Source organism: Hyposmocoma kahamanoa, unplaced genomic scaffold (genome assembly GCF_003589595.1).
Source record: "Hyposmocoma kahamanoa isolate Upper Pololo Valley unplaced genomic scaffold, ASM358959v1 64, whole genome shotgun sequence".
NCBI lineage: Eukaryota > Metazoa > Arthropoda > Insecta > Lepidoptera > Cosmopterigidae > Hyposmocoma > Hyposmocoma kahamanoa.
Genome location: NW_020653852.1, coordinates 17,226,417 through 17,250,747, shown reverse-complemented (window position 1 = coordinate 17,250,747; position 24,331 = coordinate 17,226,417). Strand labels below are relative to the sequence as shown.

The window sequence follows — 24,331 nt, the reverse complement described above, 5'->3', positions numbered from 1 at the left end:
AAAAAATAATAATATCGAGTGTCGGGACAAACAAGTCGTGCACCTGGTGGTAAGCGACACGCCTGTCCATAACAGTTGCAGTGCCACTCAGAGCTTTGAATCGCAATGGTCGGAGGGGCATTTCCACTGCGCCCGTCTCCTTGAGACATAAATTGACAAGTCCCATGCGCCTATAATTTCACCTTCAACCTTACCCTTCGAAACCGGAACGCAGTAATGCTCACATTACTACTTGGCGGAAGAATAAGTAAGACGGCAGCACTTCCTTAGGGTTAACTATCAGTAGTTCGAAATGACATTTTCCAGAAATAACGTTTGCCCGAATTTTCATAACCTCGAAAGTAATTTTGAGAGGAAAATGTTTTTTATTTCAAACCTAACTTAACCTAACCAAACCTAATCGTGTTTTTGCGATAAACTTCCAACATATCCTGAAAGAACAACGGTTCCGTTTATAATTCGGTTTTCGATGTAATAAAAATTCGAACAAACGTTAATTCGGAAAAAAGAAATTCGTCTTTGTGATCGGTTACCCTTCCATAGACGAACTATTTCACAAGGAGCTCCACTGCTGTATATTGAAGATTCTCTAAAGATTTTTCAATCTTTTGCATATGTCACATGGTTCATCATCAAATGGCATTTAATAAAGTGTCGTAGTGTCTATTGCGCTCTACGCATACTTAATATCAAGAGGAACTACTTGTGTATGTTTATTAATATAATGCGTTTGTTCTCAGACACGACCTCATTATCTATAAGTGTCTGATTACGTGGGTGTGTACCTAATTATCGAAACAATTTTAAGCATATACAGGGTGTAATCGTTAAGTGTGCCCAGACGATTATTTCATACTGTCGTTGTTTCCGATCTACAATGCGCTTTAGTTACTTTGGGATCGGAGCAACGCATTTGATGTTGTCTAATATTTATTTATGTAACTTTTCTAAATAAATTATATTTTTATTGAATTGATATTCATTTATTTTTTATGAAATTACTCCACTAGTTTGTTATAATTTAATATGACATTCGTATAGAGGCTTTAAGTTTCGAACCAATGCTTTGAATAGAAAATTTTGTACTTACATAAAAATAAACTTTGTTTTTTGTTATTATTGTTACCTCTTAAAGTAAAGCCTCCGTCACGTATGTTCGATATTAGTATAAAGGTTTTTCATATCTCTTATATTTAACGATTACACCTGTATAGGCACTTCAACTATCTCGCTGCTTTAAATCGTAGGTGACAGAATCAAGTGTATTGCTACCGGCCAGCCGTCACAAACCTACACTGCAGTTTACTGTAGCTAAGTAACAAACGCTGTTCGTGAGGATACAATCATTGACATTTAGGTACTATCCCCACAACCACACCAATTGCCTGGTCTCAAACTAGGGAATTTCTTGTGTTATGAGTACTAGAGAAACGGAATTCTGGGGCGCTTACCACAACACCCAGACTATTTAGAAAAGTTCATTTCCCCAAATTGGTCCTACCGGGAATCGAACACGGGACTTCCGCGTCCAATGCCCACCGTTACCACAATGTAGACCGTTAGGCTACCAAGGTTATATACTTTTCACAGTTTCCTACCAGTACTGAGTTGAGAATGTTTATTATTTTTATGTCCTCCTTGCGAGATGTCTGTAAGCTGGAGTGTGACTGAATTTCCACGAGTGAATAAGAGACAATACTACCTCGGCTCAAATTAAAATTTTTCCCGTATTTAAACGGTTCATTTTGCTTGGGTTGAGCGATAGGAACACTGGCTATATTTCAGAATTAACTTTTTTACAGTCGAAATTATAGCCATTGGATCATACATGATCGATTTAGTTGATATATAAAAAAAAATCTTTAGTGTATGTAAAGTCGAGGTAAGTTTGTGTTTTTTTTTCTATCGTTAAATTTTTTAGAAATCGTGTTTTCACACTGTATAAATGTATATCCTCAATTTTACTACATGTTTTCCACACAATTAATATAATTAATAATTTGATTCAACACTTTCACTGTTATGCGGAAACAACCAAAGCCATTTGAGGTTATATGGCCTCTTAATTACAACTTGTAAGTCAATGATTACAACAAAAAAAAAAATACCTTTAATTTCCATGAGTGCAGCGCGAGAAACGAATCCCGGTCTGTCGTGGAGAAGGCAAGGACACAAGCGTGTGCGCCGCGGTAGTACGCCTTCGTGATGGCATCGAATTCCTCCTGCCCTGCTGTGTCCCATAGCATTAGCCGGACGTCCTCGCCGTCAATTCTGGAATATTTACAAAAAGGTATATTATTTGACCCTTTACACAGAACATATAGAGGTCTCAATTAAAGTCACTAGCAGCATAACATTTTTAAGTTTAGGTTAAGGGCGCCTTCGAATTAGACGCTTATAAACGCGCTCCTGCAGCCGAGTCTACACTACTAATTAATGGACTTCGAAAAAAGGACGAGGCGCTCAATTCGAATGTAGTTTTTTGTATGTATGTTATATGATAACATGATTTTGAAAAAGGATGCCTCAGTATTGGTCCCATTTGAAGAAAGGTTTCGCGCACTTTGGTGAAATTACAGGCACATGGGACTTGTCAACTTATGGCTCCGAGTGACGGGTGCAGTGGTGCCCTCAGATCTTTGCAATTTAAAACTCTGAGTGGCAATGTAACTGTTACGGACAGGCGCATAGCTTACAATCAGGTGCTCGACTTGTTCGCCAGCGTCACTTGATGTTATAAAAAAACTGTCCGGTAACCGATTTCAATAAAACTTGGTAAATAGATGTAATGATTATTAATACAAATATCGAACACTCAGAAAACATTCCTTTGATCCGGCCGGATTCGAACCGACGTCTTCTAGCATACCGTGCCAGACGCTATACTAACTAAGCCACGGAACGAACCAGCGGACCTCATGAATTTTTCAATAGTATATAATAAATCACACTGTTAATACAAGTGTATTTTTTCAGAATAGATAAACAACGAATTACTCTCTTCCCGTGAAAGATCATTGAAACTGATGTATAGGTTAAAGTTTATTCGAGACATTTAAACAATTTCCTGGTTGCCAAACAGAACTAGCTCACATAAAGTTTGTCTCATTTTGAGTTAAGTAGATATTTGTTTATTGTTTATTACAATATTCTAACGACGGTTTTATTGATGTGCAGATAATCCAATTTTACGTACAGTCATGATATAATCACAATTTCACATATTTTGAGTTACAACACTATTGTAATAGCAGACGTGTTTTTTATTTTATTTTATTTATTTATTCTATAGAAGAAGCCACTCTAAAGCGCTTAGAATCGCTGTTTATTTTGGATGTATAATGAAGGAGATTTAAACGGATTTACTAACTCAATCTGTCGTTCAAGAAAGTCGACCCCAATAGTCTTCTTATAGTCCCTGGTGAAGGTGCCCCTGCAGTAGCGCTGGATCATGCTGGACTTGCCGACACCTCCATCGCCAACGATCACCACCTTGAGGGCTACCTCGAGCTCCTCTTCGCGCATCCTCGCCAACCCAACCACCGCATTAGTCACTGGTTACTGCCTGAAACAAATTACAAAGCAATTTTATAAATTAGTCCTCTAAATCTTTGTAGAAAATTTGTCAACATTTATGAAACCAGCACCTATGTCATCTAAAATTAATTATAAATATTCCAAATATAAATAGGTACTAAAATATTTATAGTGACTGCAATGTGTTCATAAATCAAATTTCAAAGATAAATGTTAAACGATAATAGTTAAATATATTACTACTCGTATATAATATAAATAATCATATTGCTATGCTATAATTAATATCGTCTACTTAAGAGCTCTCGTGCCAAAAAAGTTTTGACGTTGACTCCGCCCAAATATATGCCTGAAGTTCGCGTGACATGCGACAGGAGATGTTGAATTTTGCGCATTAAAAGTACCAAATTCGTTTTAGCGAAATAACTCTAAAACAAAAGGGATGAAAAAAAAACCGTAGTGACAGTTGTCGATCATGCATAAATATAATGAATTATCTAATTTTTGTCCTAATAACCTGTAGCATTTCGAGGATAAATCGAAAAAATTTGAAAATTAGAGATCATTTCGTGATTTTTATCTATCGAGGAAACTTTATTGTTTTATGTTTCTGATTAATGTTTATGCTTAAATATATCGTGTAGTTACTCATACAATATTTTATTTTTAACTTTAAAGTGGAGATACCCCTCTAAAATCAAATCGAAGATTAGAAATTTTTCCTCTGCTCCCTCTTAAATGTAAAACTAGATAAAGACATTTTCCACAAAAAAATCTCCAAATTATGTACCTGTTGTAAAAAATCTCCATCTTTCTGCAGATAAAACTTTTATTGAGTTTATAGCTTTTTTGTTATTGAGTTTCACCTGCAGAAAGATAGTGGTTTTCTTACCATAGCTATATAAATTAAAGACTTTTTGTGGAAAATGTCACTTATGTGGTTTTACCTTTAAACAGACGATATATAGATGAAGTAAATAATAATAAATGCTATTTATTAGCAATAGCTAGCATGTTTTAAGTTTTTAAGGTTGTATAATCGTGTTTTAGATTTATATTTATTTAAAGAATAAGTGCCCTCTGCCCTTCTTTATAAAGCCCTCTAAATAAATGTAGGTCAAACAAATATTTCTCCCGGCCTGAGAATCGAACCTGAGACCTCTTCGTGGCAGTCCGGCGTGGTAATCGTTCGGCCACGGAGGCAGTTAAAATATATCGTAGCAATGGCAAAAATCATAATATTATATACTACTATACTAAACACAAACTAGGATGATCCTGTGACTCTTCATTTGAGATTTGTCATAGGGATGCGGTAAACCCGATAGATTTTAGTCTGACATCAAAAAAGAAGGATGTTCTCAATTCGACTGTAGGTATGTTGTTATTTTTTTGTATGTGTGTTGCGCGATAACTCTTTTGTAAACTGATTTCGATGTTTCTTTTTTGTTGGAAACAGAGTACCTCAGAAGTGGTCCAATTTAAATTTGGAGAAAGTATTCCACCTCCAGGGGTGGCAAATTAGGAGACGAATGACTTTTGAGGTCGGTCTTTTTAGTACTCTGTACTGAGTATTGTATTGTATAGTATTCTGAACGATGTATAGATGTGTGAAGTGTTTTCTATTATATTGAAGGCATAAAACATACAACTATAATTCATTATCTAAAAACATTTATCATGTCAATAATTTGTTGGTTTCAAAAAGTAATAACACTGACATGTCCATTCATTGCCTATGTTTAAAATTCATACATTAAGAATGAATATTCATTTTGTCATCAAATTATCGAAAACTTTTTATCGATACACTCATCTCTAACAAATGCAATGTAATGTAAGTAACTTTTCACGTTGTCGTAAAATAAATGTTTTTTTTAAACAAAATGTTTTTCGTTCATTTCTCACAATTTGTTAACATTGATATAATTATAACTAAAATTAATCTAGGACGATCCGTGTGACAGTACATAAAAATCTACAAAATATAACAAAATAAAATTATTTTTATAAGCCGCTTTTAAATGGATAGCTTTTGTTGGAGTAACTACATTAAATTAAAGAAGAAATAACCATACTGGGTTTTCTTTTTCGATATTTTATTCGTCAAAACAAGGAACCACTATCACCAACGGCATCAAATAAGATATAAATTGTATGGTTTAAAATTGTACCATTAAATTGTACGGCAATTTGTTTTGCCCTCAATTTGGTATCGTCTTTATTTAACAGAGATCGTTAGCCCGTCGGCAAACTACGTAAACCAGTTTGTGAGGAAGCACCTGGGTAAGTGTATTGCCTGCTAGACGGTAGTAGTGCCTACTTACTACCTATACTATGAATTCCATTGGCTAGTATGTACGCAAGCATTTTACTTGTAACTAATAGGACTTGCTTTCTTGGTTTTTTTTTAGAAGAAAGCATAGGCGAACTATGTACACATTATTATTGACTATAAATACTTATAAAATTGCTCTATCTATACATATATCGATGGTGGAAATTTGAAAAGTCGTAAGGGACAATTTGTCGTAAGGGAAAATGACCTTAGGACAAAATGTCTCTACAACATTTCAAATTTCCACCGTAGATATAAGGGTAACAATTTCGTTGATGTATCGAATTTTGAAATGTCGTAAGCGACATTTTGTAGTAAGGAACATTTTCCATTACGACAAAATATCCTTACGACATTTTAACTTTACAGGGTCGATATGGTTATAATTATCATGCTTTTGATGATTGAACAACTAGGAAGATCTAATCTTTCCAGAACTGTAATTGGTTTTTTAAAATGTTTTTGTATTACGTCAGTATACGATAAAATACGTGTCAAATACTCATGACAAATAATTCCCAATTTTTATGCAATTTTACATAGGTATTCATATTTTGCACCCTTGGTATTATAAAAAAGCACCTAGGTGTTTTCTATCTATATTTAGTAGCAGTAGAGCTCTTTATGAAACAGTTTGTCCAGGGAAGTACTGCCACCTTACTTATTTAATCCGCCAAGTAGTAACGTCAGCATTATTGTGGTTTAGTTTTGAAGGGTGCTGGGGAAGTTACAGGCATATGGGACTTGTCAACTTATGTCTCAGGGTGACTGGTGCAGTTTCAGTGCCCCTTAGATCTTTGCGATTAAAAGCTCAGAGTGGCACTGCAACTGTTATGGACAGGTGTGTAGTTTACCACAAGGCGCACGACTTGTTCATTCCGTCACAATATATTATTTAAAAAAATCAAACTCACCAATTTCTCAAATGCATATACAAGGCAAATTGGATATTTTATAAAATAATATATAATACAATTGACTAATTAATTTTTTACATGTAAATTTTAAATGTTAGTAAAAACATTAATAGATGCAGTCATTAAAAGTGTCTGTTTTGGACGTAAACTCATTTAAATATGCGTGTTTAAAGCGAAAACACACCCAATGCGTAATAATTTCACGCTATTAACGGTTATGCACTAACCAGGAAGCTACGCCAATCAGCGAATGCGTTGCTATATTACACGATCTCTCTATGTATTTTATATGATATAATATGAACTAATCATATTGTTTGTGGTTAGCGTGTGTAGACTCTATTAAAATTAAAGAAATCTAAACCGTATTTCATTTGCTTAAAGTTATAATAATATGTATCGAGTTCTTAGGTTTTCGCGATTGTTACATATAGGAAATGAAACTATTTTTCCGCATTTAAATCGCGCATATTTGTTTTTTCAAACAAACCAACGTTTCGGGCCTTTTACAGGTCCCATAGTCACGGTTGACTGTGATGGTAAGGTTATTAACCAGTTATATCTAATATTAATGCAATGATGAAGAATCAGCATTTATTGTAGCTACTCGCTTGTTGTACCAAACATCAAATTATACAGAGGCTATCTGTATTGCACTTTATGTAGTAGTTGTTAAAATTCAAATTAAAAAATTCTACATTTTTTTATTTAATGTTGTTTGGCGTTTTAATCAAGGATCAGTTATATACTGTTCTACAATTAACTAATATGGATTTTTAGAAATTACGATTTTTGAAAATTTAGATTTTTAGATATTGGGATATTTAGAAATATGAATACCAATGTTCTTTATGTAATCCTAGTTATTTACTGAAACGATCAAGAATAATTAATTTTATAAATGTTTTATTTATTATAAAACACTGGCTTCTCTCGCCACATGTTTTCTTCACATTAAAACGTTTATTATATTACAAACATAACAAACAACTATCACATTAAAAAACATGATAATACCTAACAATTAAATCGTCTAAACGATTATGGAAACGATGAAATTATATATATTCTGTTTGAAGTTGAAACATTATACTCGCGTGCTAGAGCGTTATATTCTTCCAACTTAACAATGACTTAGTGCATTGTAAGTTTCTTAGTAACTATATGGTAAAACTTAAAGAAATTAAGGTCTATCCTAGATGGTTGCCGAAGTGGAAATTCTTGGCGCTTCGTTACGCATGATGTCAATAAAGTCATCAAAATTGTCGTAACATAATGTTTCTAATGTGCAACTTCTTATTTTTGTTACAAATCTTGATAAGATTTGTAACAAAATTAAAAAGTATATTTGATAATAAAAGTCAACATCTGCGATCATATACGTTTCTATATTACCGAGTTATACATTAAAACGATTAATGCAGTTAAATTTTTATTTAATTGATATTCAGTTATTTTCATGTGAAATTACTCCGGTAGTTTGTTATAATTGTTAATACAAAGATCGAACACTCAGAAAACACTGTATGCTAGAAGATGTCGGTTCGAATCCGGCCGGATTGAAGGAATTTTTTCTGAGTATTCGGTCTTTGTATTAATAATTATAACGATTAATGTAGGTTTAGGTTTGGATGATATATTATATGAAGTGTCGGGACGAACAAGCCGTGCACGTGATTTAAGCGACACGCTTGCAGCGCAAAGGTGTAAAGGCCCTTTTTTACGGTGGAATGCTTTATGCATACGACTGAAGCTGAGGAGCCTCGAAAGTTATGTGGAACTATTCCCCTATAGTGAGGAGGGTGCCGTGGGATGTCCCCGTATAAACATTTTTATATGGAGATATTTCTACAAAGATTATCTGCACAAAGTTAAATATTTTATTCTTAAAAACTTTTTTTTAATATATAATAGACATACGCTTCGTCACAATCACACGTAATGGTAAGCGATGATGTGACCGACAATGGGACGCGTTTGCCTAAAAAATGCCTATTCACTCTAGCCTTGAATAGGCCCTAATAAAAAATAAAAAAACTAATTGTACTTTTCGGGAAACACAGATAGAGTATAGATATAGAATAAAGGTAGAGTGTCCTTCCTTTGCCGTACGCATCAGATATTCTTTTCAGACTTTTATTTTAACCTGTTTTTCGGGATTTTATATGATCGGATAAAGTACATTGTATCGTGTAACACATTAGCACATTCTTTAAACAATATTCATAGGCGTGTCGTATATTTTTTGTAACCCCGTTATTTAACAGTAAATACCTAAACCATTCGATCTAGCTAAAAACTTTTTCTCGCTTCTCCTCCGGTGACCTTATGTTATTAGTTCTTTGTGATCTTATGACTAATGATGCGGTGCAACAATGATTTCCCGTCTATCCACTTATTTCATTCAAAGAGCTTTCGCTTTTCTAATGTTAGTTTACGTTGGGCGATTTCAGCGAGTCATCGCACAAAAGTCAATAAGATGGGTTCATTGGAATATCATTAGCGTAGTTTTGACTTTTTTCTGCGTAATAAACTAATGGCCGATGATTTCATGTGTTAGAAATCTCATCCGATGTAGTGTATATGTAAATACAGAGCGTTGAAAATGGCTCATTTTTCCTCTAAAACTGACGATGATGTTTAAATTGTTTTTTTTTAATTTTATTTTTTATACAGGACGTCTCACGGCTACTACTTCGAGACAGGCTACGGTGTCTAATTAACCAGACTGCCAGATTATCCTAGATTGTAATTTTTCTTCAATAGTTTAATTTTTTTAATTTTTTCGCGGGAAGACGTTATATCTTTACAGTGGCCATTAAAAAGAACCACCTACCTAATGGCAGTGATTTAAAAAAAACCGTACTTTAATCAAAGAAATGTTTTTATACTCCTAATTTAAATAATATCCACAAACAAAAAATAATTCATTTATTATGGCTCTTTCGATCGGCATAATAATAATTATTTATTTGTATAAAGAGCATTGGCTATAGAGCTATCAGCTTAAAAAGATGAATAGTCATAAATAATGCAAATATGTAATTATGAACGTATAATATACTTGAACTAAAAAAGGCATCATAAAAATGGAGACTGTTTTTTTTCCACATTCGTTGCGGTAACATGTGACTTCATTACACCAAATGAATGATTTGTTGTGGACCATTTTTGTTTGCAAAGAAGATTTTTATAGATAATTAATTTCCAAATACTTAACGTAACAAGTATTTAATAATATGAAGCGATAACAACTTCTAAGTATTGGAATACTTATCGCTTTTATTTTTTTTAGTTACAATGTTTTCCTCCTAAAGGTTATCGAGCAACTCTCTTGGTAAACAGATAGCTGTCCTTTTGAGTGTTTTACTGCTACTTTCCTCTCAAAACGTACATATTACCTATTGGTCAAGCGTTGCCCGAGGGCGTAGAAGATGTTGCCGTATCATGATAGTTTTACTTTCGACGGTTTCTCTGCCCGCGCCAGTTGGTCGTGAATTCCGCGCCGTCATGCAACCAGATGAACTACGCCGATTATGTCAACAGTTATTGCTTAGACGTTACCTGCTTCAATTTATTAATATCGGTTTTGTTTCTCTTCTTCGCCTTATTTAATTTAAAACCAGAAATGTCTGGTCTATGAATATGAGAAGTGGATTTCTGTCGGAAACTTTCTAGCAATTGAATATCACTTGTATCATTCTACGCCACTTGAGACGTACGTTATTAATTTAAAAAAGAAATATAGGTATCAAATGTATCACGAGTTTCTTTAATAGAAAGCTATCAAACTCAAATAATCTTTACTCCATAGTTAAGCAAATTATACTTGAAATCGTCACATTGCTTAAATATTACTGCTCATTCATCAAGCAGATTATCCTGAGAAGAATGAGTAAGAAACTCTAGGGGTTGCTCTTTGTATTGTAAATAAACATTTGTATACATTTATCATTTACAATATTTATTTCAAATAAATCTGCAAGTGCTAAACGGGTCATCGAAATACGCAGAAGCTGTATATAACCTTTAGTGTAAAGCTTTTGTTTCACTATACAGGCTTATTTTTAAAATACTAACAAAATCAAATGACTATATAACTAACATCATAAATAACAACTTTTGTTCCGTGAATTTTTACAAACATAATAAATTTACCAAAAATAAACTTTTAAGCTCATGGACCTGAGCATTTTCCCCGTCCTTAGTTACGGTGCTCAAACTTGGTCTTTGAAGAATCGTCAGAAGTTCGCTTTAGGGGTGTGTAGCGAGGCATGGAGCGCAGTATCTCCGAAGTAAAACTTTCAGACCGCGGGCGAAACAGCATACTGCGCCCCAAAACACAAGTCTTTCACTTTGGTCACAAATGGAACTGGCCGGACACGTCTGCCGCATGTCAAACGAGCAGTGAGCAAAGACCACCGGGGAGTGGATACCACCAAACGCAAGACGAAGCCGACGGTAGACACAGAACGAGATGGCGTGACGGATTGACGGCGTGACGGACGCGTATATGAGGTTTTGGCTCGTAGCGGCATTAAATCGCGAAGAGTGGAAAAAGGGAAGGTAGGCCTTTGCCCTGCAATAGGACAGTAATGGCTGATCAGTACAGAGCAGAGTACTAAAAAGAACGGACCTCAAAAATCATGTGGAATATTTTCTTCAAATTTAAATGGGACCAGTTCTGGGTATCCTCTTTCCAACAAAAAAAGAATCATCAAAATCGGTTCACAAAAAAAAGGAGTTATAGCGTAACATACCTACATATATAAAAAAACATTCAGTCGAATTGAGAATTTCCTTCTTGCAAAAGAAGTCCGTTATCTCCCCAGGATGCTGCGAGAGGCCATTGAAATTAAAAAACGTCCTAACTTCCTTCTTTTTTGAAATCGGTTGATAAATAAAATGAAATTTGGTAGTAAGGTAGTAACTTCAAACGTGCAAGCGTCCTCCGCGACGACCCCCACCCATTTAGAACGATATATTTAAATACTTTTATTTTTGTACGAAAGTAAAATTTGATGAATTATTAAAAGTTATGGAGCAAAAGTTGTTGTTTATGATGTTACTAATACAGTGGGAGGTTGTTAGTATTTAAAAATAACCCCTTGAAACGTCGTTACAAATAACCCCTTTAAATTTTGAATATCAACCAGAATCTTATTACAGAAGCGTCTACATTCACACTAAAATGAATTTGTGTCTTTGTGAAGACGAGTGTGAAGTCAACAGCCAGTTTTTTTTTTATTTCTCGTACTAATATTATGTCTGTTACTATATATCATAAAATAATTCTTCTTAAGGCCGGCTATACACGGGCAGCTAGAAGCAGCTAGTATCGACTGTTTCAAGCTGCGACCACATAGCAAACTTCAGTCTTCTATGTACACCAAACCACTCGAGCAGTTGCGACTGCTTCGGAAATTTCATCGTGCAGTCAAGCCCGGAAATTTCATCGTGCAGTCAAGCAGTGGCCAGGGTTACACTGACTGCTCCAGGTGTCGACTGCTCTCTTACCTCCCTCCAGGTTCTTCATTTCACGTCACGCGCGCATTTTCGCAGCAGCAAATTCTACAAAAGTAGCAGTAGTAGTGCTTCTTTCTCAAAATCCATGTCGCTGCTGATTTGAATGAAATTGAAACTGTGACTTGTTGAGCAGTTGACACCAATTGCAGTTGGTATCAACTACTCCAGCAGTTATCAATGGCAGCCTCAAGCTGTTGGCATTGACTGTAAGAGCGGTCCGTATACGTTGATCATTGGCTAACTGCTCTAGCAGGTCGCGTATGGCCACCCTAACATAAATACATTTTTCGTAAATGTATTGTGACGGTAGTGTGCGAGTGTTAACTTCTTTAAACTTGTCTCTCACTGCAGTACATATTGAATTACAACAACTTTATAATATACAACTAACTTTATTAGATAATATCTTGGTATTTAGAAATGTAACCTATTTAGAAATAAAATATCTGTCTACTTAATTTGACCGAATTGAAACTAGTTTTTATGTTATCCATCACGTCATGACTCGATTTCAAATAATCCTATTCCATACATTAGGTATTTAAAATAATTATTAATGCATTTAGGTTTTTCTAAACTGATCAATCAATATTATATCACGGTAAATGAATATGGATATTGGTCATGTTTTGAATGAAATTTACGCGATTGTATAAGTTAGTTTATAAAGTTTAGATGTGTGGGTAAATCTTGATTTCAGCAAGTTTCGCAACACTGGTTACATTAAACTATAAACGCTAATTTACTAATAGACGCCTTAACGCGAAAACCTAGCATTCATATTTTTACAAAGTTTGCTTATACTCATATTTATTGAAGGAAAACTTATAAACCTAATCCTCCGGATTTTTAATGATTTTTTTTAACACCAATGGATTTTTTAGTCAATTTCATTTTCAAATTATAATTATCCAAACAAAAATGTTAAAAAAAATTAATTAAAAATCCTAATTTTCGGTAATAGTCAAAAACTTGATCCCTAGATGCTTTTGATGTGTGTTAATTATTAAAGTACCTAATGTAGCACTTGAAAGAGGTGTAAATTAACTAATGAAAATGCTAACTGCAAACTTTTTTCTTTATACAAATGTAAGTGCGTATTTGACCTCCATCTCACCTTATGGAAAGTGACGATGAGGTCGACGATGGAGCATGTACACCTAAATAATGCCTATTCACTCTCGCCTTGAAAAGTTATAACGTTCAGGGAACAAGTCTGCAGGCAGGGTATTATAGCGTAACGCTATTGCGTTACGCTTCCATATAAATGTGGAAGCGTAACGCTTGGTGCGAATCTTTGGAATATACACGACAAAGGGGTGGAATCCAAACCGATGTCTGGTCCCCCGATGATGGAAAGGGGAAGGCGGAATTGAATCGTGTAATACCATCGCACACTCTCCGTGATATATCCTGTAAAATACCGACAAATATGCAGTTACTGTTACTAAAAATAATCATAAAAATAAACACTCTTAATTTAAATCTAGTAATTTAAAACGTATATAATGTACGTTGTTTAGCAGTAGCATTCATTGTATCGGAAAACGTGTATCGCGTGCATAGACAACCACAAATTATACTGTAACTCACGAGATAAATAAATGTAGTCCATACAAATATGTTTCTCGGTCCGCGAATCGAACCCAGGACCTCTGTGTGGCAGTCCAGCAGGGTAACCGTTCGGCCACGGAAGCAGTTACTAAATACTGGCACCTTACTTATTTCTGTCGCCAAGCAGTTTATTGAGCGTTACTGCGTTCCCGTTTTGAAGAGAAAGGAGCCAGCTGAAATTAAAAGCACATGAGACTTGATAACTTTGTGTTTTTCTTAATAATGTCAAGTGATGGAACGAACAAGTCGTGCGCCTGATGGTAAGCTATACGCCTGTCCATAACAGCATCAGTGCCTCTCAGAGCTTTAATCGTAAAGAACTGATAGGCACTGCCACTGCGCCCGGCACCCTGAGACATAAGTTGACAAGTCCCATGTGCTTGTAATTTCACCAGTACCCCTACCCTTCAAAACCGGAACACGGTAATCCTGACATTACTACTTGGCGGCAGAAATAGGCACGGTGTGGCAGTACTTCCCTGGACGAACTCTTTCACAAGGAGCTCTATTGCTACTAAAATATTTTTCTAAAACTAAACCTGCTCTTAGGGTGATGGGCGCAGTAGAATTTGTTACACATAGGAAATAAAACTACTTATACCTATTTTACCTATTTGTTTTTTCAAACAAACCATTTATACACTCATAACTGGTAGATGATTTTACCATCTCTCTCGCCCGATGCCCGTAACGTAGGTTTGCTTGAAAAACAAATATTCTCGATTTAGTTCCGAATATATATATATAGTTTAATATAGTTTTATTTGCTAAGCTGATATTTCATTAAAATAAAACAAATTCTGGCCACACCGATTTTATACCCGGTCAAATTCATCGTCTACCCGATGTAGCGGGCGCGTGGAATAATCTAGCACATACCTAAAACGCCTTGTTCAAAAATTTAAATTCTTTGGTTCTTTTCACGTTTTCACCTTACGCAGTTTAATACTAAAACTTTTAAAATTTGTTTATTAAACTTGTTAGTCGGAGTGATACGAGTATGACCGACTAAAACAGTTACGAAACAAGAAAATCTTCAAGAAGCGTCGCGTGCGCAAAATTGCATCAATGTATCGGAAGACGCGATTATCCGAGCGTGCAATTCGATTCCGATATGTCACATCGATAATATACATTATCCATTGCACCTTTCGTTCAAACGTATATCGAGTTGACTCATATTGCGAAAGAATTGGAAAATGATATTTATTCATTGCGATACTACTGTCGTATGTGGATCTTGCGAAAGTCGACCTCGTTCAGTTTGAAACTTGTCGCGTAGTGCACAATCTTGTAAGACGACCGGTTACGGTTGCAAATATTCCTCCTAGGTATCTGGGTTTTGCATTTAGACTTGCTTTTGAAAATAAAATTCCTTAAAGGCCAACGCAACCTAGTCACTAAACTTGTTAGCGAAGTACTATTATAGATCGGAGAGAAATAATGTACGAAGATATAAATCTTGTTTATTGGCCGTGGGTTTAAGGCAGAGGGTTATTAGACCACAGACAAGGTCATTCAGTGCTCTGAACATGATATGTTATCACATCACATGATATGTTTTTGAAATTTTGTGTTTATTATCGGGGTTGGATGTTATCATGATAATTATTTAATAATCCTTGCTCATTTCAGTTTTGAAAATCTCTCTCTTTGATTTTTGAGTAAAAATGTAATACAAACGTAGAAAAATAAATAAACACCTGTGATAAACACGAAGAAAAATGTTTGGGGAAATGATTTATTTGATTTATTACTTTTGCAAATTGACGAACGATCCGAACGGGATGCATCTCTAATACAAACATATGGTACGACATTGTTAGCGACAGCATTTTTATTGTTACTTTTAATTTTATTAATATGAAGATAATTATGAAGCTTATTATTGATGTGGTGCATTTTTCTACAAAAACAAAATTGCTCCAGGCCAGTAACATTTATGTGTTCTGTGCTACAGTACTAAGCAACTTAGAGACATGCAACTACCGTACAATATTTCTCGAGAAGCAAACGTATCATGCTCTAGAATCTAGGAATTAACATAATTCTCACAACTTTTCAACGGATTAAGAGCAGATTTATAAAAAGTTACATTCCAATCTTAACGACTGTGCTAACAGAAAATAAAATTTATAGATGTAAACACGAATATCTTTCTCAATTTAATGAAATCAAAATACGCTAAGTATCGTTATTTTTTATTTGACCACTCTAATTTTATATCTCAAGTTTTAATTTGCACTTTTACACATATGAGAAAAATCTGATATTCAAAGCAAGGACAATTCATGCAAATGAACGTAATAAAAGAGATAGAGATACTTCAATAAAAAAATAAATTACAATTTATTGGTTAAGTATTTAATTGCTTATGTAGTTGCACTTAATTAAATTACATTGGAATATTATCTAGTAACATTCATAAAAGATTGTGAGACGTAAGCTAATCCGTAAAAGGACATCAAACTGGAAATATTTTGCGTTAATTGGTTCTTTCATTAAAATTACATTAAATTAAATTAACTTCAGTTATCAATATTAACATTAGAATTAATTTCAATGAATAATGCCATCTGAAGTTACATCTACAATTAAATAGAAAGGTAAGTGTAACAGGTTTAACCATATTTCCAACCCTACCCTTTTATCGAATTACCTACATTTTATGACAGGATTTTTGAATTATTTTACTGCTTTGTATCTGTTAATTGCATTGCAATATCAGCATTACTGTGTTTCGGTTTTGAAGGTAAGGTTGCTGATGAAATCACAGGCACATGGGACTTGTCAACTTATGTCTCAGGGTGACGGGCGCAGTGGCAGTGCCCCTCAGGTCTTTGCGATTTAAAGCTTTGAATGGCACTGCAACTGCCACGGACAGGGCTTACCATCAGGCGCGCCACTTGTTCGTCCCGTCACTTGCTATTATAAAAAAAAAACTTAGGTACCTTAAGTTATAGTGTTTGTAATAATCAGTCAGTAATGTCGTCGGGTATAGAGCAATTACGCGTAACAAACATTTGATTATGAGTTTCCATTTCAGTCATTTATTGGTCAAATCAAATCCGCGTAAATGTCGTGGCAACCAAATTAGCGTGATTCACCGGAATCTATTGTTATCAGTCGATAGACAATATAAATTAATGCTTACTGTGCAAAAATTATAGTCATTGAAATAACAAAGTAATAACGTTAAATCCCTCTCCTCTGCGAAATTTGCTTTGATGCAGATACACGCGTTTTACCAATACTACTACTATACGCGGTTTTACTATACGCGGGTTTGCAATATCCCCGACAATATTTTGTTGTTAAATACAATCGCTCGTCAATCACACAACCTTGTTAATTATTAAGAACTGGGGTTAAGTATTATGTAAGTACATATGTTATATAATATACATGTAATTAATGCATTAGGTGTAGGTGTAATAAATCCACGAGTAATCAGATGTCAAATATGCTCTTGACAGTAATTAAAATAATACGAACTATATGAAACAAATTATGAACATATGTAATTTTATAACTCTCCAATTTAAGCATTAAAAAGCTAAAGCTGGGTATTCATTAGCGACCTGTAAGTGTAATGTGACAGATACAGTAACGACGTTCTAGTGTGTACGCGTGAAACAGTCTTCACTACCTAGTATGAGTACCTGGTTATCGTCGGCTCTATGTAAACACTATGATTTTTAGTAACATAAAGCCGGGTACTCATTAGCGAGTTGTAACTGTAACGTGCCAAATACAGTAACGAGGTTCTAATGTGTACGCGTGAAACAGTCTTCAATCAGACAGCTCACTACGAACCGCACGCGTTCGGCTCACACACTATGATTTTTGGTTACATAACATGCAATGGTTACGGTTACAGCTCGCTAGTGAGTACCCGGCTTAACATGCAAAGGTTGCAGCTCGCTAGTGTGTACCCAGCTTAATGACCTCTCTCCTGAAAAATTGCCTTTTTGCATATATGGCCTTAATACAAAAGGGTGTGAATTGAAATTTATATATCATTAATTAGTGAAAATACAGGCTGTGTAACAAAATAAAAACAGTTAGTTTTCACTGTAACTGGGCAAACATAAGGCATACCTATATATACGTTTACTCATACCCTGACCAGTAGCACTAGAGCTCCTTGTAAAAAAGTTCGTCATAAGGAAGTACTCCCATCTTACCTATTTCTGCTACCAAGCAGTAATATGAGCATTACTGGGCTCCGGTTTTGAAGGATAATACTAGGTGAAATTACCACTGGCACATACTTTTTTTATATAATATCAAGTGACGGGACGAACAAGTCGTGTGCTTGATGGTAAGCTACATGCCTGTTCATAACAGTTACAATGCCGCTCAGATCTTTAAATCGCAAAGATGTGAAGGGCGCTGTCATGCGCCTGTCTCCCTGAGACACAAGTTGATAAGTCCTAAGTCGTGTATCAAGTCAACATTACTGTGTTCCGGTTTTGAAGGGTAAGGGTGCTGGTGAAATTACAGGCACATGGGACATGTCAACTTATGTGTCAGGGCGACAGGCGCGGTGCCAGTGCCCCTCAAATCTTTGTGATGGATAGCTCAGAGTGGCTCTGCAATTTTTATGGACAGACGTGTCGCTTACCACACCAGGCACACGTCTTGTTCATCTCGGCATTTGGTATCATAAAAAAAAGACGAAGTGTAACAGTTTTTTTATAATATCGCATGGGCGTGCATCTAACAAGTCAGTCAGTACCTAATTTGGACGCCATGTTAGTTAGTTATTTGGGTTAATTTTAGTATTAATATTTGTAATATGAAACTAGACGTCAAAGAAGAGAAAAAAAATACGCGTTTTTATACCACGAGCATTACGAATAGTTTTTCAATTAATCTCACTTATAAGTGTATCAAGAAAGTAAAAAGCGCAAACCTAACTTTGTGTTATACAAAAATAAACTTGTAGATTTAGATACCGGATAGGATTTTGACAGCACTGCATCCGATTTATGTTCATTACGAATTCGATACTGCACAAATCTAGAAAACTCGGACCCACTTCGGATGTCACTTGTGCACTAAGTCCAGTTCGAATCCGAGAAAATGTGAATATCGCTTGTACCTACACCTAGAGATAAAATGACACTTGGGACACCTGTGGCATTTTGGACCGTCAACGAATCGGATGTAGAGCGCAAACGCTCTAAAGCTGTAATATTTAGAAATACCATAGTAGAGGCGCCAATCAAAAAGAGCATTCCATCACATAACGAAGCGTGTAGATCGAAAATAAGTGAGCCACAATAGCTCATTTATATGAACGTGCCCTAAGCGAACTTTCTTCACTTGTTCAAGCGTACATATTATCAAAATATACCCGAGGCATTGTGGCTAATAGTGAGTTTGACTTTCCATCCTAACTAAACAACGTTGAAAGTGGGACTCCGATGTGGAACAATGGGCTCAATACAACGGGTTTGTTCGTGATAATTGACAGCTGTGTAGGTAGATAAGGATGTAAGTAACAACTTACAAAATATCTACATAGAAGAGATGTACTAAAGAGATTTTACAAGGTGTATTGTTTGTACAGTGTGGGTGGGTATTTTTTTACGTACGGGCATGAGTTAGTAAACGTGCAAGTGTTTCCACAATTACTAATAATAATAATTTATTTGAAAAGATTTGAAGTGTGTGTACACTTCAAATCTTTTCATGATTTAAGTAGACAATCTCCGCTTGATATTCTCATTAGTGGAAGTATTTTTTTTAAAGTAAATGTGCTTGCTCCTGGCCAGTACTTAGCCCAGGAACAATGATAGGATATACGATGGAATGAACTCGCCCAGAATATACCTATTCAGTCGCAATAAAAATACTCGTGTTGTATGTGCTCGGAAATACAGTCGCAGACAGGGAATTCTATTCCTTAGTTGTGTGCATAATAAAGATGATGAAAAGCGCTTAGTACAGCTGAAGGGAATATCGACCAAGTAAGGATGATATCCGTACGCCTGGATGTTCGATGGTAAAAGAGGAAGAGATGAGTTCATAGAGCTCATGGGCACACTCACCGAAATATATTCTGTAGAAAACCAACGGACAAGTAATAAAGTCACATAACAAGACTTTATCATACCAAAGTTTAAACCGAGTGTTTCATTATAATTATTCTATTAAACGAAATTAAGTAAATATGTATATAATTGCAAAATGTGAATTATTCTAAGTTTTATAAGATTAGATGCAGCTAAAAAAGAGTTTTAAACGTACATTATCGCCAAAAAATAGGACATTACCATTTAATAGTTATTTGTTATGCAAGGCTGTAGTTTCGCCAGTCTTTTGTGTTGGAAAAAAACCAATAAAGATAAATGGTTTTATTTCATACAGGATAGGTACACGGTCAAGAATTGGAGTCAAATTATTCGATACAGTTATTATAAGTTGCAGCAACCAAACTGTTATTAACGATTGTAAGTTGCTTCAGAACTTTAGTGTAACAGTGCAAGTTATAAAAAGAAACATTTCTTGGTTCCATTTTTAAATTGCTTTTCTCTTTTAATATGTATATATAAAACTAGCTGTTGCCCGTGACTTCGTCTGAGTTAGAATTACTTCGAGTAATACTGTGCTATACAAAATGTTATCAAAATCTATGTGAAAAGTAAATAAATAAAATAAAAAGAAATAAATATAATAAAATAAATTCGAAACGGACTGAGTGCACAAGCCACATTCGAAGCGGGTCCGAGTTTTCTAGATTTGTATAGTCGTTAAGGAGTAATTAATCGGTCAAAAACGTTGATTCATTGTTTATTACTTGCAAAAGGCACAAATCGCACCCCTCATGAAAGAATGGCATGGCATATTGCTCCATTGGATACAGAAAAATACAACCCACATCCTCTCCAATTCTTGTAACTCTATCGACAATATTAGTAGATAGAGGAGGATATCAGTAATAAACATTTTTGACATAACTTCACTTATGCCATTCTTCCATGAGGGGTGCGTAAATATTAATTTTCAGATCCCTAATTGATTCTCCATACAAACTTTCATCCCCTTTAGGATTATTTTTGTGACAAAAAGTACCCTATGTCCTCCTAGGTCCCATCTACCTCTACACCATAATTCATCAAAATTGGTTCAGCGGTTTAGGCGTGAAAACGTAACACATACAAAGTTATTTCCGCATTTTATAATATTAGCTTGGATGAAGTTGATAGACTAGAAACAATTTTTTTTTCTCGTTGAAAGTGATGAATAGTATTCATTCATTCAAGTCGTAAAAAGTTTAATGATGTTTTGGCGGCAAAAACACTCATTGACTCCATTATAAAAGCGGCCACTGACGAGAAGATTCACGCTGAGCATATCCAATCGTGTAGCCGCAGTCGGCTCGTGTATCGTATTTTGAACCAAATAGTGTTTTTGTATTTCGGTCATTCTCGGACTAGTGTTCACGGACTAACTTTCGTGGCTATTTTTAGTATTTAATTATTCGATATTTTTCATCGTGAAATATTATTTCATATTTAAGTATAGTATAATGAAATATTATTTAATAATTACACGTTTTCACACATTAGTATATTATATACTTGAATATTTTACCACACGCAAAATAGGCGCTTTGTCGTCGAGTTGCGGATACCAGCCCGTTGCACCAAGTACCAAGTACTTGAATATTTAAATAAATAAAAAATTGCTCATCAAAATGACAACTTTTCAGAGCAAAGGTTAAAATATTGTACGAACGAAATCAACCGATTTTTTTAATGCTTAAATAAGACAGTTATGAAGTTGCTGGTGAATTACAGGCACATGGGACTTGTCAACTTACGTCTTAGAGTGACAGACGCAGTGGCAGTGTCCCTCAGATCTTTGCGATTAAAAGCTCTGAGTGGCACTGCAACAGTTATGGACAGGCGTGTAGCTTACCATCAGGCGCACGACTTGTTGTCCCGCCACTTGATATTATAAAGAAAAAAAAATGGTTTAAAATTTCACATGCATAATTTGTTTCATGTAGTTCGTATCACTTTTAGGATTTCCATATGATAAAACCATTTTTGACGTACTACCGGTATGATCTGTAAAGTACAGCAGTAATGCCAATACCGTATGTATTAATTACGCAAAAAATCTTTACATTTGGAGAAAACTTGTGTACGATCTGTCTGCACTAAAGTGTAAGTCCAAGAGAGCAGAATTCTCAGTTCAGAGATTGTGACGTTGTGTGTGAAGATTTGTGACTAGTTTAGTCTAGTCAGCCCTCATCGTCTTTGGTCCTAAAGACGGTCGGTCTAATTTTGAAGTTCTACCTCTAGTCTGTCTGTTTTTGTATCTAATAAGTCTGCGGAGGCTGGACGCGACAATTTGTATGCATGTTTTAGAAGTATCTCAATTAGGGCTTTCACCGCGTTGCATTTCCACCCGAGAGAAAAAATCGAGACTCGATGCGATATCGAAATACCCTGTCAATACTAGTCTAAGGATCGTATTCTAGAACTCTACTCAATGCTCAAGTCAGGATTGCAATGGAAATACAAGCACTGGAAATACGACCCTAATGGCAGGGACTTGAGTATGATATCAATTGCTTTAAACCATACTCAAATCCTGACTTGAGTATTGAGTAGAGTTCTAGAATACGACCCTAATGTCCACTTGCACTAAACTTAAGTATGTCTTAAACCAATGCTTAAATTGATAAGACACTCTTAACACGATGTATTAAGAGTGTCTTTTGCATTGCAATTATTGGTTTAAGACGTACCTAGGTTTAGTGCAAGTGGACATAAGTCATTCTGACGAGCACGAGACTTTCGAGACTATTCTAAAAGTAGATTTCCATATCAAGTTCTTAGGTTTTCGCGATTGTTACACATAGCAAATGAAACTATTTTTTCGGATCCAGGTAAATCGCCTAAGACACGTCTTGACTGAGACGGTAAAGTCATCAGCCAATTATGTCTAATATTAATGCAAACCACCCTATTTTTCACTATTTTGTAATAATAGTGAAAAATAGGCGCCTGGACGTCGAGTTGCGGATCACAGCCCATTACACCATACCACACATTAGTTCGAGACAGAATTTCATGTCCTATTCATTCTCGTTAATGGAATCTCACGTTCATTAGTAATGTTGTCCCGATACGTCCACAGACTTAGACAAAATAAATCGATCAACAAACTTAATTTTAAGCCGCCATGGTTGGTAATCCAGAGTATACTCTTAAGGTATAAGTCAGATAGATACCATCTATCACGGCCGATTACCGCTCGTAACTCCGCGAGATTAATTAAATCGGATAAAGGCGTCACTTCCTCGAAAACCTGTCCATAACATCCAATGTTTTATGCGAAACGATGTATCGGATTGCGCAATCAATTAGACGTTTCTAAGCCAATTTTAATAGTAAAATTATGGACGTGAAGCTAAATTAGCTAATTATAGGTTTAACGAAGAAATAATTTTCGGTTTCGGAGGAAGGCGGAACTGTTAAAATTAGTTGACAACATTTTTTTTATTTACGCAGCATCGAGCCATGTGCAGTCACATAAAATCAAATGTTTTATGCGAAACGATGTACCGGATTGCGCAATCGATTAGAATTTCCTAAGCCAGTTTTAATAGTAAAATTATGAGTGTAAAACTGAATTAACTAATTGAAGAAGTAGAAATAATTTTCGATTTTCGAGGAAGGCGGAACCGTTATGTATTTTATTATTATTATTATTAAGTAATAGGCGTAAAATACATTTATTTTTGACAAACTTGTTTATTAAACGAGATGTGTTAATACTAATTACTGTGATAAAATAAAATTTTTTGACAATTTTATCGTAATTTATAGACGTATAAAATTATAAGCTCAGTCTCGCGTCTCTGAACCCTAGTTTCACAGTAGAATCTGAAGGAAAACGTTTGTGATGACGATAATTGTACTTATTTATTTTTTGTACAAATTTTAATAAAGGTGCACATTTGACCTCCATCTTACCTAATGGCAAATGACGATGATGTCGAAGATGTAGCATACACAGTTGCACACATAAATATTGCCTATTCAATCTCGCCTTGAAAAGGTCCAAGTTATAGCGTTCGGAGAAAAAGTCCGCAGGCATGGATTTCGAAGCGGAAGCGGAACGACGAAGCGTTCCGTGAATCCTGGGAATGTCCACAACATAGAGGTGGAACTCCATCCTACGTTTAGTCCCTCGATAATGGAAAGGGGAAGGCGGAATTAACTCGTGCAATTTACTTATTATTTAAGACAACTTACAAAACATACACAACAAGTGGTCAAAATAATAGATATTGTGGCGTGAGTTATTTGTTTCATTTACAAGTTGCCACGGGATGTGTTTATACACAGGAGTATTAAAAATAAAAGCAATT

At 35.2% G+C, this 24,331-nt stretch overlaps 1 protein-coding gene across 2 annotated transcripts in view; it reads right to left on the bottom strand.

The window, feature by feature from the left end:
- The window catches only part of LOC113230633 (ras-related protein Rab-23), a 65,374-nt gene that overhangs the window by 6,687 nt on the left and 34,356 nt on the right, over positions 1-24,331 (bottom strand). For both annotated transcript variants that reach the window (XM_026464631.1, XM_026464633.1), the window contains exons 2-3: positions 3,371-3,565; positions 2,109-2,271 (exon numbers count right to left, since the gene is read on the bottom strand). In XM_026464631.1, the coding sequence (XP_026320416.1) occupies positions 2,109-2,271; positions 3,371-3,525 (318 nt within the window). In that variant the 5' untranslated portion in view covers positions 3,526-3,565. The remainder of the gene's footprint in view (positions 1-2,108; positions 2,272-3,370; positions 3,566-24,331) is intronic.